Genomic DNA, 17,119 nt, shown 5'->3' with positions numbered 1-17,119 from the left:
AGACAGACTATTAAAAATAAATTTTGATTTTCCGTACTTTACATCGTAGCATCATGTGATAGAACTTTCGAGAATGAAAATGTTACAATTACATATTAATATTTAATTAATCTGATAATGATTTTAACGTTTTGTTTATTATACAGTATATTTGTCATAAATATCTCTTTTTAATCTTTATTGCTTTGAATAAGAAAATAATTGTAAATATGAATATTGATAATATATCCGATGTTGAAGACTTCCCAATTGTAGAGCTGAATATTATTAGAGAAATAGAAATTTATAAGCTTATCCTAGCTTATCTTCAAAGAGTATAATTGATGTATTTATATTTTTTAACATAAAGTATTTTATTAAAAAACAAAACATGTACGAAAATTCAAAATTGTACGAAAATTCGAAGTCATACAAAAATTTTTAAAGCATTCGTACGTACTAGTATAAAAATTTATCTGTTAGAAACGTACGAACAAAAAGGATTAACGTCTGTCCGAATCTGTATTACCATACAGTACTTTACTTTTTAAATTATAAAATACGTATAATGTTAATGAATATTCTATAAAATGTACACTATGATGAATGCTTATTATTTTTACGAACAAATATATAAACGTTCATTGTAATACATTTAATACATTTTCACGCAGCATAATTTACTCGATTCTTTTTTCTATTGAACCAATTTTCCTTTAGTATTACCCGGTATCACGTGATTTTTTATAGTTATAATAAATCGTGTATCAGGCAATATTCATCACTTATTCGGCACTCCGTGCCGAATAACTATTAATTATACTACGAGATTAAGCGTTATATTACGTTATATAATGATAGCTACTACTTTATAGGTAAAAACAAATTTATTAAAAAAAAAAAGTTACTATAAAGATCTATAAAAATAATAAAAGTAAAAACTGAAAAAAATATTATATATATATTATATATAAAAGAAATCATTTATTTATAAAATCTTAAATTTATAATTTGACTAAAAAAACAACGGTCAAAATATTTAAAATTAAAAAATCAAATCATCATCATCTTGATTGAGATCTATTAAAAAAAAAAAATTTAAAATTATACATTATCTGTTATAACTATAAAAAATATCCTATCTCACCTAATTCATTTAATTCATAATTCAATCTTTCGGATACACTTTCGGAAACTATAAATAACAATATAAATATTACTAATAATTTATAATTAAGAATTAAACATATTATTTATATACTTACTTGGATTTATTAATGTTGTTGAAACGGTTTCTATTAAAAGAAACAGGTCAATATTAAGTCAATTTTTCTTTTTCTTAAAAAAATGTACTAATAAATTTACCTTGAAATGAAGATAAATAATCAGTTGGATTTACTGGCTTTGGAAGATTTTTGAAATTTAAAAGTCTACTAGTATAAATTGCTTGTGGATGTATTTGAAGATTTTTAGATTCATTTTCATTTGTTTTGTTTTTTAATTCACTTTCTCTAATTTTTTCACATTCTTTTATTTGAGAATAAATTTTGCTATCTTTATCATTAATTTCATCTATATATTTTCTTAATATTTGATGTAATTCTTTAGAAGTTGGTCTATTTTCTGCTTTAGCATCCCAACATTTAATAATCAAATCTGCAATTAATTTTGGTGTAACTTCAGAAATTTTCGGTCTAAATCCTTTACATATTTTAACAGCCAGATTATGATCATGAGGAATATCATTATAAGGAATTTCTTCTGACATATATTCATTCATAATTATTCCAAATGAATAAATATCTGCTGCTTTTGTATATTTATATCCACATAAAACTTCTGGTGCCATATAAGGTAATACTCCATAAGCTCCTCCTTCTTTAACTGATTGCCCTTCATTATTTACTGGTTGACACATTCCTAAATCACCAATAAGTGGTACCCTAAAATCATCATCACCTACCTCCGTAATTAATATATTACCTGAGTGAAAATCTTTATGAACTTTTCCAGCATTATGAATAGCTGAAAGTCCTTCAATGATTAAAAATAGCTGACTGATTTTATGAATTATACCGCACATTAAATCATTTCTCAAATTTCCATTTTCACAATAATGTAAAACCATCATATAATTTTGAGTATCTGGATCTTGAGTTATTCCATAACATATAACTGTATTAACAAAATGAAAATGACCTGAAATATAATATTTAATCTAATAATATTTAAAAGAGAAAATTATATTTATAAATATATAAAAATTTAATTTAAAAGCAATATTTATTTAATTACCTCATTTAAAAAATCATTATTTATATTAGATGAATTGTCTAAACTTTTTAATGCAACTTTTCTATCCGGACATCGTTCCCATTTTTGCTTTTCAATATCCCAACTTACAACATTTCCTTCGGGCCAAGCAGCTGAATAAATTTTACTGAAACCACCTCTAGTAAGATAGGTAACATTTTCAAATTTTTCAAAGGGTAACCATTCAAGACATTTCATAGAAAATAAGGCATTATGTTGTGATTGTTGTATTAATTCATCAATATTTTTATTTCCACTAGTCCAATTTTTAAAATTTTCCTTAAATCTTTTAGCATTACAAGGTTGACACCAATATGCTCCTGTACCTGGTTCATTACATTCTCCACATATTCCGTAAACTTCTTTTCTTTTTTCTAGATCAATAATATTTATTTTTTTAAGAATGGAAGTATTTTCATCTGATTCAGTTGAATCAGTGGAAAAAATTGTAGCGTGCATCTATTAAAATAAATGATTAAAAAAAAAAAATTTTTAATATTATAAAATTTTATATTTTTATAATAAGTTTACCTGATAATCACTATGATCATAATCTATCCATAAATTTTTAACTTCAGTTTGTCTTGAAGTATCCATTTCATAAATTTTTTCATAAATAAGAAAAAAAAGGACTTATTACTACAGCAGAGTTGTTACAGATAAAATATTAAAATGAAGTAGAAAATCAAATTTTTTAATTTTTTATGCAACGAAGATAATTTTTTTTTTGGAAGCAAAATAAGTAAAAAAAAATTGCAACGAATGGTTGAACCTAATGTAAAAAAAAAAAACCTTGGCGTTATGAAATTACCCCATTCGATGCAAATCTATCCTAATTAGCATTGTGGAAATGTAGTAATCGCATAATGATCCTTAATTTAGAACTTTTGTGTTATTATTATAAAATCGCATGGACAAATATTTCTTTTTTTTTGGTTTGGTTCATTAAAATTCGGATTTAAAGTTTCAGAAAGAAAAAAAAAATAGATAGATGAGTGATTATATATTACTTACGTAATACTGTATAAGACCCATGTAAGATAGGTAAACAATTAAATTTATTGTGTAACGTGCTGACTCACACCCACCTAAAAAATTACGATGAACGTTTGTTTATTGTATGTATAAATATATAAAATATTCGTTTATTGTAATGCTTTTTTCGCAGCATGCTATAAACGCGTCTTTTTTTTCGATTAATGAACTTGTCCATTTGATGCTGTATGTAATGTAAAGTAATAACCTTATAAATTAATTTTTAAAAAATGAATATAGCAAAATGAATAATGATATCGAGATTCAAAAACTTGATTTCATTCAATCAACTGATCGTACGACTTGATGACTTATATGGATTAGATGGTTTTTTTTAATCTACATGCATAGCAGGTGTCGTGGCAGGTAGCGCCTGTTTTTAGCGGCAGGTGCAGCAGGCGTTGCGACAGGTGCGGCAGCAGGTACGGCAGGTACAGGAAAATAAAAAATAATATTGTATAATAGGAAAATAATCTAGAAGAATTATCGAATGTTCTTTAAGTTCTAGAATCACGTGAATTAAAAACGATTAAATAACTAAAAAGATTCATTATAATTATATTTTGCTGGGCATTAGTAATACCGTATTTGGCTGATATTAAACATCATGACTTGATATAGCTAAGGACAATGACATATATCATCTAATAATCCCAGGTTAATCAATAATATTAATTTTATTTTATGTCACGTAAGATTTTACTTAGCCCTGAAATATTACCTAAAATCTGGCACGAACCCTAATTGAATTTTTGGTTTTTTTTTTCTGATGATTATGCTCTAGATTAAGTATTAATATGTATATGATTAATTGGTTACTGCACAGATGGTTCAGCAACTATATGTACTGATAAATGTTCCTTTTCTTAGGTCAACCCATGTCAAACCCCTAATTTGATGTGTTAGTTTGAATCTAGTCATTAAATGATAAAACTAATAACATAACCTTGGTAGGAGCACTGCTAATATTTCCAAATAAAAAAAATTGTAAATTGAGACATTAGTGAGCAATTTCTTTGATAATAGTAACATTTGTGATTTTAAAAAGCTAAGGTTAAAATGTTAGAGCTTTATAGAAGATTACATATTGATATTTGGTGATAATAAATGAATAACTCTTTTTGATGTTGTTGGAAAATGGTTTCTTTCATTTCTTTGGTATTAGTAGAAACACAGTACTTTCTTTAATTTCTCTTTGAAGTTTTAAATAATGCTTCCTTTTTCGTCAACAAAAGTTAAGGAAGCTAAGATATATTTATAGAAAAACTATCTATCAGTTTACTTTTTCTATGAAAGAGTAACGCGTATTTTTTTTTTCGTGTTATACATAATACATGCTATACAGCAGTTCTAATGTATGACGAAATGTTAAATGTTTAGGTCAATTATTTATAGGAGATAAGTTTTCATTTTCATATTATATGCCTTCTATATCCCTGCAAGGACAAAATAATCCGTAAAGAATAAGGTTAAACGTTTCGTTTCTAATAGAGTATGTCAAATTGGAGCTAGAATACATGTGAGAGAGCTATAAAAAATGTATACGGGTTATATCTAACCTTTATAGCTAAAAATTATTTTTTATTAAAAAAAAAATTCAATATTGTTTTTGTTTAACCTATGAAAATATTTTTCAACGATAACGTTTACTTTAAAAACTTCATTCTTTAAATGAAATCCTCATGAATAGATTTCAGATAATCATGTCGATACCTACGTAGAACTGTTTATATGGAGAATTAATTTTTTTTTTTCAATATTCGAATGTCCTTTCTTTTGAAGCGGATTTTTATTGTTCTTTCAATGAAAAATCATCTCTTTAGTACGGTGATGGTGGTCGGTCGCTCACGGTTTAGATTCAAATCAGTTACTTCGCTATAAGGTACAAATTATATCAGTTTTATTTAAATATTCTGATGATTTTTTTTCCGATAAATTTTTCATTTTAAACTTAATAGATAACACTACGAAAAAGGTACTCTAGCTGCCCTATTGTATCTATAGCAAATCAAGTGAACAAATGGCAAATTTAGTTTTATTATTATACTTCTCTTTTAGATTTTGATTTTAAATTGGTCACAGACGCAGTAAATTTGTAACTAGGTCTTAAATGTTGAACAATTTTACAATCAGATAATAAAAAAAGAAACAGTTTCAGATCATTGAGGCTGAGCATTATTAGTCATAAAATCTGCGGCATGTAGGCATGTACATTATACGCAGTTGGGAAATGAGACTCGTTTATTGGACCACCTTGACAAAGAATTATTCCTTGTGTTGGTATTATTATAAACAAGTTGTACATCACAATAATACAAGTCGATATTGCAAATCTTGTACTACCATAATAACCTCATAATAATCTCATAATCTATGAACACAAGAATAGAAATATTGCGTTATTTATTTAAAGATTTAATATATATGGCAAGAAAACCTCGGAGTATAGACTGTACTAAATTGAGTATTAATAAATTTAACCATTTATGGATTGAGTGGTACGACCAATTGTTAAAAAAAATGTCTGCGCAAGTCGAATATGTTATAAAAAATAAAAATTTATAATATCTTTCTTTAAATTATTAATAATATGCTCGTTTCGAAATTAATTTACCGTTACAGTATATGATTCGTATGAATTTGTTTAAATCCATGCTAAGTCATTGTATGATCAATCTCAAGAAATTTTGGAACTTTTAACATTTCTAAAATTTTTTAAAATAAAAAAAGTAATGAAAAAAATAATTAAAGTAAATGATAGTCTGAACCGAAAATAAATAAATAAATAAATAAATCTGCTGTTTCAATGACATTTAAATTTTAAATTTCTATCAATAGCATCAAATAATGACATACTGTCGTACTTATCGGTTACCTTAAATGTAACGAATGTAACGTTCATAATGGATTATTCATTCATTTACGATTTTATTGTTTCTCTAATCTCTATTTAATTTATTTCTTTTTTTTTTTCAAAAAAGGGAATAATAATGAATTACCATATTAATATTTTAAATCCTGACCCTTTAATACTTTTTTTTATTATTTCAATGAAAAGATGTTCCAATAAATTAAAGTTTGTACACAAGGTCAGATATAAATAAGCGACGTTAAAAAGAAAGATATTCAAGAATCTTTAAATTTAATGACATCTCATTCTTTGTTTAATAAATACCGATCCTTGGCACGACATATAAATAGATCTTGTATAACGGGTGCGAAACCTCAAGTGTCATGAATCACACGTATCATACGAAAACTTATTAGCTGATTATAAACTTACATACCAAGAAAATGGTTTAAACATAACCAAATTTCCTTGATCACTTATTATTATTAGTTAATGATAATCAGAAGAATTCTTAAAAGAATCAGATAATCGGCGCTTAGAAATCCTGAATCCGATTATTGACCAATTTATTATAATTATTGTATAATTGTGTCTCATACCTTTATAATATTCATTGTTTAAATTTTGAACTTCATTTCCGTATTGGGATCGTTCTTTTCCATATTTGTTATAATAAATCACTTCTTCGCTTTAACATATTGTTACTAATTATTATTCTGCGGATAAAACAAAACGTTATTTAAACAAGGGGTGAAAGAAGTACTCAGCTTATTATTCAAAAAAAAAATTCATTCCATTAATTAAGATCTCAATTAATCATCATGTCTGAATACTCTGAAGTCTTTCAACCTTTTATTGATTTATTCACTCAATCTCAAGTGAATACAGTTCTTTTAGCATGGCTTCCAGCGAAATTTGGTCCATACATGTCCGGAATAATGACAGTTGATATGTTTTTAACAAGTGTTATAGCATCAGGAATTTCCACTTTTGCTCTTGCGATGTATAAATTTATTAGTTCAAGGACATTAAATGATCCAATTAGAAATGAAAATACTGTAACAGTTCAACTTGAATATTATTATGAGGGAATTTATGGTGATTTATCTGCTAGTATATTTTATGAAGCTTTATCTTGGTTGATTTCTAATCAAACAAAACAATTAGATAAAGGTGCATTCATTGTACGACATACAAATTCAGTTAATAATAATGATGATGATGAATGTGCTCCTCCAAATTTTAATATTCTTCCCGAGAAAAATCAACAAATTACTATTGAATATAAAGGATTAAAATTTGATGTAGCATTCAGTATGCCTCCTGAAGAAAAGAAAGATGATAATAAAAATAATAATAACAATAACAACAACAACAATAATAATGATTATTATAATTACGGAAGTTCAAGTAAAAATAAACCAAAACCTTCAATTTTTATTACAACCACTAAAGAATCGAGTACAAGTATTGATATTATAACTGATTATTTAAATGAAATTACACGATCTTATTTAGAAACTCAAAGAAAAATGAAAGTTCGTTCAAGATATGAAAGAAATAGTTCTTATTGGTATCATGTTCAAACATTATCTTGTGTTAGAAATTTGGATAGTGTCGCATTAGATGAATTACAAGAAATCTTATTAAAAAGAGAATTAGATACTTTTGTAAATGATAAAGATTTTTATGATAGAATTGGTATACCTTATCGACGTGGTATTTTATTATATGGAAAACCTGGAACAGGGAAAACTAGTTTGATAAATGCTATTTCTTCACATTTATCTCGTGATACTTATTATTTAAATCTTAAAACCATTTCGGATGATAATGAATTAAGCGCTGCATTTAGTTCGGTTCCTGCTAATCAAATTATTGTACTTGAAGATGTTGATACGCAATCAAAAGTTCTACATAAACGAACAAAAAAATCCTCTTCATTTTTTAGTACTATAGAATCTCTGTCTATCGATAAAAAAGATAACACTGGTCCATCTGGTTTAAATGGTCCAATGGGTCCATCTTTATTTTCAAAATTTAGTTTATCAACTTTCTTGGGATGTTTGGATGGTAATATTTTAGCTGAAGGAAATATTATTATAATGACAACAAATCACGTTGAACATCTTGATCCTGCTTGTATTCGTCCTGGTCGTATGGATGTACATCTTGACCTTGGTTATTGTACTCATTATCAAATTAGAAAAATGTATAAAACTATTAGTGAAAATCCTAAAGCCGAATTTCCTAAAGACATTCTTGAAAAAATTCCCGAAAGATTATTACCTCCTTGTGAAGTTATGATGACTATGGTTTTGTATCGTAATGATATTCACCTTATTCCAGAAAAAATTTATGAATTAATTTTAAAATATAAAGATATGTCACCCGAAGAAATTGCAAGACAAATGGAGGAAGAAGCTTTACGAGAAGCTCAACGTATTAGTGAAGAATCGGAAGAGAATAAAGAAGAAGTTAATGGGGAAGTCAAAGATGAAAATAAGGATGAAAAAGACGAAGCTAAAGATGAAAATGAGGAGAAGAAGGAGGAAGTAAAAGATGAAAATCAGGAGAAGAAAGAAGAAGCTAAAGACGAGGTCAAAGATGAAAACAAGAATGAAAAAGACGAAGTTAAAGATGATAAGGAGAAGAAGGAGGAAGTCAAAGTCGAAAATCAGGAGAAGAAAGAAGAAGTTAAAGGCGAAGTCAAAGTCGAAAACAAGGATAGGAAAGAGAATGTTAAAGATGAAAATAAGGAGAAGAAAGAGAATATCGAAGACGAAAATAAGGAGAAGAAAGAAGAAGTTAGGGAAGAATTCAAAGGCGACAACAAAGATGAGAAAGAAGAAGGTAAAGATGAGAATAAGAAGAAAGAAGATATCAAAGAGGATGTCAAAGATGAAAATAAGGATAATGAAGAGAAAATTAAAAATGAAAATGAAAGTAAAAACAATATAGAAATAGAAAAGACAGAAGAAGAAATAATTAAGAAAGAAATTGAAAAAGAGAGAATAATAAAATGTGAAGTAATTAATAAGGAAGAATAGTAATAGTAGGAGAGAAAAGTGGCATATTATTTCATATAATTATTTTTGTTATTTTAATAATGTTTACAAAAAGTATATATAAAATAAACGTTTTAATTTTTAAAACTCTTAACCAATACCAAATTCATTAATACTACAAATGAATAACTATCTGTATTGATATCCACGTCTTTTCCATAAGTTTTGTTTGAGAATTTTGTATCTAATTTTGGTTTTGATTATTAGATATTATTGTCGTTCATGTAAAACTTCCATAAACTCTTTCTTTTTAACTATTGTAACACAGGTCAAATCAGTAATTTTCAAAGTGTTAATTCAAAATCATTTTCTTTTTTCTCTATCTATAGATATTGGTTTTGATTCCTTTGACTTTGGGCATGTAAGTTTCAAAACTTCTTTTGAGGATTTTTTTTATTTAGGAATTTTTAGTTGTCAGTTTCGATTAACTTCTTTGGATTTTTGATAGGTAAATTTCAAAGCAAAAGTTTTGAAACTTCTTATTTATTTAAAGCTTTTTTGTATTTTAATTTTAATTTTTTTTCTCGTTGTTATAATGAACAATTTAATAATTAATTTATTTAATAGTTCAACCGAACGCATCAAACCAATTCAGTATTGATGACCAAGCAAAATTGGCAATCAAAACATTTAGTTGCAGCAAGAACGATTTAGCTGCGGCAAACATAATGATAATTGTATTAGATTTGAGGGCCAGAATTATCGTTAAATTACTAAAGAGGAGCCTATAAAAGTACATTAAATGCATAAGAAAGTTTGTTTGCAAGAAGTATAATTAAACAATAGATAATAAGGAATATTTATTTTTACACATCAAAGCCAAAGTATGTCTTGGATGAGTTCCAGGCATTCCTTCTATTAACATACAATATTTTTTATAACAAATTATTTATAGTTCAATGAAATTTCTTGCATCACAGGGTGCTCAAATTACTCTAGTAGAATTTATGTAATATAAATATTTTTAATTATCATAATAATTTCAATCATTAATTTATTTTAATAAACAGAATAAACAATTATTATAAATAGAAAATGAAATAAATTATTTTTGGATTAAAAATACAATTTTTAAAAAAGAATATACAATTAATTATTCATGTTGTATATATTTATTTAATGTTATTATTCATTCAGGGAATTTGTTTATTGACTTTGGACTGAATTTCATTGATGCAATCGCAATGTCCAAAATTTTTAATTACATATTGTCATCAACTTTGCAATCTTCTTCTAAATAATAATCTGAAATACAAAAAATATGAGTACTGTTACTATTGAACCAAAAAAAATATGAATGATTAAATTGGCATGGTAACAGAACATTTTGCCTAATCTTAAATATATGAAGATATCCTTCAGAAAGACATAAAAGATCACAGCATCTCAGTGATATACAACTACTATTAGCTTTCCCAAAGTTTTGCATCAAGTTACATTTACTAATTTCTGTTAGTCATGCAGTAAAAGCCTTGCACTCAAAATCTTGTTATCATCTGGAAATTCCTAAAAACAGAGAAGAACCATAACTGTGGCTACAATATGCTTCCAGTTCTCTGAATTCAAGAAAGACCTCAATGAGAACAAATAATTGGCATGAAAAAGATATCAAAAGATTGTTGAAAAAGTTCCTTCTCAACTGTTAAAAAGGTATTGTTTCTTCTCAATAGGTGATTTTAAAATCTACCATCTAAAATCTAAATCATGCTCTATCAAGTATAAAGTCCCTTCAGTAATTGATAAAATCACTTGGATATTGCCTTTCAAATCCTTACAACATTTTAATAATAAATAGTACCTTAATGCAATTTTATCCTTTACTGTTATATAATAAACTTTTATATGGTTTATTAAATAAGCGATTAACATTTTTTCTTTTTTTTTTATTTATAATTGACTCTTATTGCATTATTGGAAAAATATGCAAAAAAATACATGTGAACAAAAGTTCAAGAGTTTTGACTTATGATGCATACTGTATGTCATATGATAATCATGAAGACTCTTTTCACTTCTAACTAATAGAAAACAAATGTGCAGTTACTGCGAAGAAATATATTGATGATATCTTACTGTGATATTTCAAAGTATGTTATTACTAAGAATACTTACCAAAACTATTTTTTCAAAATTTTAGTTTAGTCAAAAGTCAATCTGAAACTATTTTTTATAATAATAAAATTAATTGCTTGAATATATATATATTTCAGAAAATTAAAATGCTGAATGAAATTAATATCTTTTATTACTGCAATTATAATTTAAAACTGACCATTTTAAATAATAAGCAGGAAATCAAGAGAGGTTTCCAATTTAACTAAAAATTATTTATCAATTTCTGCTTCAATTTTCAGTGAAAGGTATTATAAGTAATATTTTTCTATCAGAAATTTATAAAGAAATTAATAAAATTTAGTATTTATTTTTTGAAATTTTATTAAATTTATAAATTTGTTAAATATTTAAATATTATCTTTATTATCTATATTTATTTATATTATCTGTATCACATAGATAATATAAATATAGATTATTCAAATTATCTATATAATGCAAATAATAGAATAGTAAAATAATTCTCAAAAAAAGAAAGAAAAAGACTTAGAAAAAAATATAAATTGCTTTGCCTTAGAATATTAGCATTGAGTTCATTAAAGATTATTAAAATCAAACAAAAAAAAATGTATAATTCTCTAACCTTTTCTTTCTATAGTACGATACCTTTATAATAGATACCTCTTATATCTTGTAATCTAATTGTTAGAATTTTATAAAATTTTAAAATTAAATAGCTTTTAAAAAGATAAATACATTAAGCAAATAAAAAAATTTTCTTGATTTTTTTTTGCCATATGGGCTGATTTGGCTCATACCACTAAATAAATTTTGGTGACAATATGAATTTTTGATCGACATGAGATCAAAATAAACATCAAATTTGTGACAAATTTGAATAATGCATAATGACGTTAATGCTGATTTCATATTTAAGCCAATTGTTGAAGGTTACGCACCAGCTACGCATGCTTTCGAAACTGGATTTTGCAACTTTGAAACCTGTTGGGAATTGTCTTGGAATTGGTTTTAAGGGTTTGGGCTTGGTGAGTATTATATTTAGAAATGTTCAATATCGAAACTGTTTAGTTTTAAATTACAAACAAAATGGTAGAAATAGCACCAGAAAACGAAAGTAATATGCTTTCTAGTATATATTTTTTAGCAAAAATAAAAATACTAAAAATTTTTTTTTTTAATTATTAGACTCTTTTTCTAGTCGCGTTTTTATACATGACTACCCAAATAATTCAAGAATTGAAGCACGTTATATATCAAATGGTCGATTATACATTTCATATTACAATATTATTGCAGTGGGGAATTATCCTTCCATACCAAGACTGACTCGAAAATCCCAAAATAGTACTTTTCAATATCCGATACCAAATGATTACATTGTTGAAACATTCGATGTTAATTGCTAATACGAATGGAGTTTTCTTGTGTGAAACCAAATATATCACAGATTCAAAAGTATGCTATACTATAAATTGGAAGGAAGGACGTGTAGATTGGAATATTAGTAGCACAAAATCCTCTACGGCAGTTACTAATTTGTTTTTACAGGTATGTAATTCATATTTACATTAAAAGAAATATAATGATTTTTATTTTATACACAAATTAATTTTATATTATTTTATTAGAAAATCAATCAGAATCGATCAACTAAACTTTCTGGTCCTCGTTTATTTGATTTTGATATTGAACCATTATATAATTTTCGTTTACAAATTGGTTTACAACCTGTAATAAAGGACAATAATAGGCGTAAAAGGCCACTTGAAGAGATTTCTTCACGATCACAACAAAACAAAAGACTGAATAGCTTCGGAAGAGATGTGCAGAAAGCAATTGATGAACTAATTATCAAACATAAATTGACAAACTTATCTGGAGAACCAATTGTCCATTTATGTTATATTGAACTTGATTATAAAGAAGACCAGCAGGCTTATATTAAATTCAAAAATCCAAATAATTCTTCTGCAATTCAAACAAGAGTTGATGCTATTGTACGTATTTGTGATGAAGCAGTCTTAGGTCGTGATGGATATAGAAATTTAGCTGCAGTTGTTCCAACTCTTTTTCGTGAATATTTGGTTGCTAATCGTCGAAATGAAATGAACGAACTTATGAATATGCAAATTCATATAGGAATTTTTAATATAGATAACGAAATTAATAATCAATCTAATATTGATAATAATATTAATAATAATGTTAATGATATTTTAGTAGATGATCATGAAATAGGAAATGGTGCATTTCGTTCTATTTTAGATATACTTAAAATATTAATACCCATTTGGAAAGCAGGACAAAATCCTGTAATATTTCCAGGAGATACTCTTTATATCAAAATAGGTGGTGATGGCAGAAATGTGGGAAGACGTCAGAATCATGTAATGATCACATTCTGTTTATTAAACGAAAAAAAAGAGGTTTTAAAACCTGATCATCAATATTGGTAAAATTTAACTATTCTTACTATTGATTTTACTATAAATTTTTTAACTAATTTAGTTTCTTATATAATTACAGTATTTGCCTTTATATTGGTCATGAAAATTATAAAGATTTAGCAAAAGTTGGCCAATTATTTCAAGATCAATTATTTGATTTGAAAAATAGTGGAATTATCGATCAGGATGGTGTTAATTGGCCAGTTGAGCTCTTTTTCTGTGGAGATTGGAAATTTATGTACATAATTATGGGTACAAATGCGCAAAACTCAAAGTATTTTTGTTTGTATTGCAATTGTGAAGCATCATTGCGATGGGATATGGATAAAATATGGAATAATACAGAAAATACAAGATGTAAGTTTACTTGATATATTAATTTATTTTTATTAATTAAATTACAATACTTTAAACTTAATTTACTACACTTAATATTTAGGTGAAAGGAAATCTCCTTTATTTCCTGCAATTAATCAGAAAAATTATATACCAGATGAATTACATCTTTTTTTAAGAATTTCAGATGTCTTAATGGAGTGCTTATTTGCTGATCTAATTAAAAAAAAGGAATTTCAAAAGCAAATTAAGCCAGCAGTTGAATTAGCATTTAAAAATATTAAAGTTCATTTTAAATTTTTTCAATCTGGAAAAAATTGGAATTGGACTTCTCTAATGGGACCAGATAAAAAAAAAACGTTAAAAGAGTTTCCAGTATCACAATTTATTCCAGATATTCATGGAAAAGATATAGAAAAATTATGGCGAGAGTTTTATCAATTATATACAATTTTACACAAAGAATATCTTTCAGATCAAGAAATTGATCAATTTAAAATCGATACTCAAAATTGGATCCGCATGTTTTATCGTCCAACTCAAGGTCACATGAATAGTGGTACACAAATTCCTGGTTTATATCGAAAAGATGATGTTACTCTATATATGCATGTTTTTGCAAAACATGTACCCCAATTTATGCGTCAATTAAAAGAAATTGGCCTTTCTTTACGAACTTTTTCTACTTCAAGTATAGAAAAAAAAATCACAATCATGTATTAAAAAATTATAATTATTTTTTTTATTTGAAAAAATTTATGTTTATTACTAATATATATTCTTAATCTAGGTCTGTTTATTTTTTGGAGGTACTACTATGGGTGGGGAACTGATGGAAAATCAGTAGTATACAATATAATGTCTTTTGAAAATCGCCAATTATTTTACCTAATTAACAATACTCCTAAAAAGATTATCGCTAGAAACATTGATGTCAATAATAAGGAAAGCTAATTAATAATTATATTTTATTATTATTAAAAATCCATTACGTTTTTATTAATAATTGATGCGAAAGTGATGTATGAGGTTAAGTTATTAATAATAATAAATTTGATTACCAAAAACAATAATTTTATTACATTGAAATTGTTAAGAATTATTTGTATTTGATAAAGGGGGACGTGGTAAAATATATCTATATTGTGGTTTGGTAAAGGTTGTTGATTTATTATTTGATGAAAGTTTATTGTTAGATGCGTTATAAGGTGGATTGGAATATATTATATGTAAAATATGATCATCATTAGATGATGGCGGTTGAAGTGGTTGAAGTGGCGCTACATAATTTTCTTGACTAAAATTAATAAAATAAAGTTAACACAAAAATATCTTTTAATAACACAGAATTTTCATAAATCTTACTTATTTATGAATTCACCAGAGTCAGCAATAAAGTTAATTGTCAAAATTCCAGACAAAAAACATCTTGTATTTTCTTTCAATTCTTTTTGTTTCCAATTAAATATTGCTTTATATTGACCATCATTATTCTCAAATAATATATACCCTCGAGTTGAAGTATTAATATTTTCACGAAATATTATTTGGTCATATTTAAATATTTTCTTCAATTGTTCCTCACCTACTGTTCCTTCTAAAATACATTGATATTTTCGCTGGCTTGGTATATATTTGAAATTATCTTCATTTTCAAATAAAGACACAAATACATCCTCTGGAAACGCGTCAATTGTTATATGTTTTTTTCCAACTGAATGTCTGTTAAATCCAAGACTATTTTTTAAACGAATTATTATTGCGTCTTGATAAAATGACATTGTTTCATTAGAAGGTTGATGAAGTATATGACGGTGTGGAATAAGTTTATTATTTTTATGTACATTTCGTTCATGATTTTGCAATTTTTTCCTTGTATTAAAAATTTTAGAACATAAAAAGCAAGGAAAATTACACTGTGTCATTTTAGAAGTTTCGCGTAGTTATTCAAAAAGAAATAATGTAAATAAATGTGATATTTAGTAAATTAGTAAATGATCAGCGGTTGATCATTTTATAGGTGACATAACCGAAGTGAGCCAAATCGGCCCATATGCAGAATCATATGACTTAAAATAAATTTGATTGGCCAATGCAATGTTTAATGTTAATTAGAATTATGCATAATTTTTATATATGATTTATTATTCATTATAATTATTTAAAAGTAATTTGATTAAGTATACTATCAGGAACTTTTCTATGGAATTTATATTTTTTTTAACAAGTTTTCCTGTAATTTCTTTTTGAAAAATAGGCATAATATAATTTGTAATAAATAAAAACTACCAAAATTTTTTCAAAATTTTTTTAACAAAACATGGATAAGTTTATAAGCTAAATGATTTATTTGAATAAGTACTATTAAATGATTATTTTTTTTATGTTATACAACAATCACTTATTCTTAAAATTTTTCTCATCAGAATAAATTACCTGAACTTCAAATTTATATAATACTAGTAAAATTTGTTATTTTTTAATCTAAACCGATAAGTAGTGTCCTGCATATGTGACTCAAATGATTGCATAGACTTGCATTACATAAATAATATAATTAAAGTATTATAAAATTTAGTGTAAGACAAATTTTATCATATAAAAAATTGATTTGAAACTCGATTCAACTTGATTCGTGAAGAACACTACTGATAAGTTTAAAAGTTCTTGATATGTTCTATTAAAATTATTGGTTAGAATTTTAAGATATTATTTTTTGCTAATGTGACATCGTTTGAAAATGTTACATTATGACTATAAAATTATAGAGATATCGCATTGTATTGAATAATAGCTAGAATAGCAGTTTTTTTTAATTGATTCTATATGTACAGTATATCAATCACTTGATATAAAACTGCAAAAAAATAAATAATTTTAAAATGCATTTTTAATAGGCGAATATATAAATCTTGATCCACCTTATACATGAATTTTGATTTATCAAAATATACCTTTTTTTTGTATTAATCTTGGCCTGAATGCATGGAAAAAATAAAAAATTTTTTTTTTTT

General features: G+C 25.7%; 3 protein-coding genes across 3 annotated transcripts; 2 read left to right on the top strand and 1 right to left on the bottom strand.

Annotated features, from left to right (window-relative positions):
- Positions 1-1,024: 1,024 nt before the first annotated feature.
- OCT59_004391 (uncharacterized protein) lies at positions 1,025-2,889 on the bottom strand (the record flags this gene model as incomplete). The annotated part of the gene is made up of 7 exons (XM_066148245.1): positions 1,025-1,059; positions 1,127-1,174; positions 1,245-1,274; positions 1,345-2,197; positions 2,275-2,405; positions 2,619-2,751; positions 2,824-2,889. 7 exons carry the CDS (start codon positions 2,887-2,889, stop codon positions 1,025-1,027), a joined length of 1,296 nt encoding a protein of 431 aa, XP_065996864.1.
- Positions 2,890-6,999: 4,110 nt separating this feature from the next.
- Positions 7,000-9,346, top strand: OCT59_004390 (uncharacterized protein; the record flags this gene model as incomplete). The annotated part of the gene is made up of 1 exon (XM_025316345.2): positions 7,000-9,346. The coding sequence occupies one exon, from the start codon at positions 7,000-7,002 to the stop codon at positions 9,226-9,228; it is 2,229 nt and encodes a 742-aa protein (XP_025180694.2). The 3' UTR covers positions 9,229-9,346.
- A 3,062-nt stretch (positions 9,347-12,408) lies between these two features.
- On the top strand, positions 12,409-12,728 carry OCT59_004389 (uncharacterized protein; the record flags this gene model as incomplete). The annotated part of the gene is made up of 2 exons (XM_066148244.1): positions 12,409-12,436; positions 12,508-12,728. The coding sequence occupies 2 exons, from the start codon at positions 12,409-12,411 to the stop codon at positions 12,726-12,728; spliced, it is 249 nt and encodes an 82-aa protein (XP_065996863.1).
- Positions 12,729-17,119: the final 4,391 nt, after the last annotated feature.

The sequence above is a fragment of the Rhizophagus irregularis genome, chromosome 12 (genome assembly GCF_026210795.1).
Source record: "Rhizophagus irregularis chromosome 12, complete sequence".
In the NCBI taxonomy this organism is placed as follows: domain Eukaryota; kingdom Fungi; phylum Glomeromycota; class Glomeromycetes; order Glomerales; family Glomeraceae; genus Rhizophagus; species Rhizophagus irregularis.
This window is presented reverse-complemented; position numbering and strand designations above follow the sequence as displayed.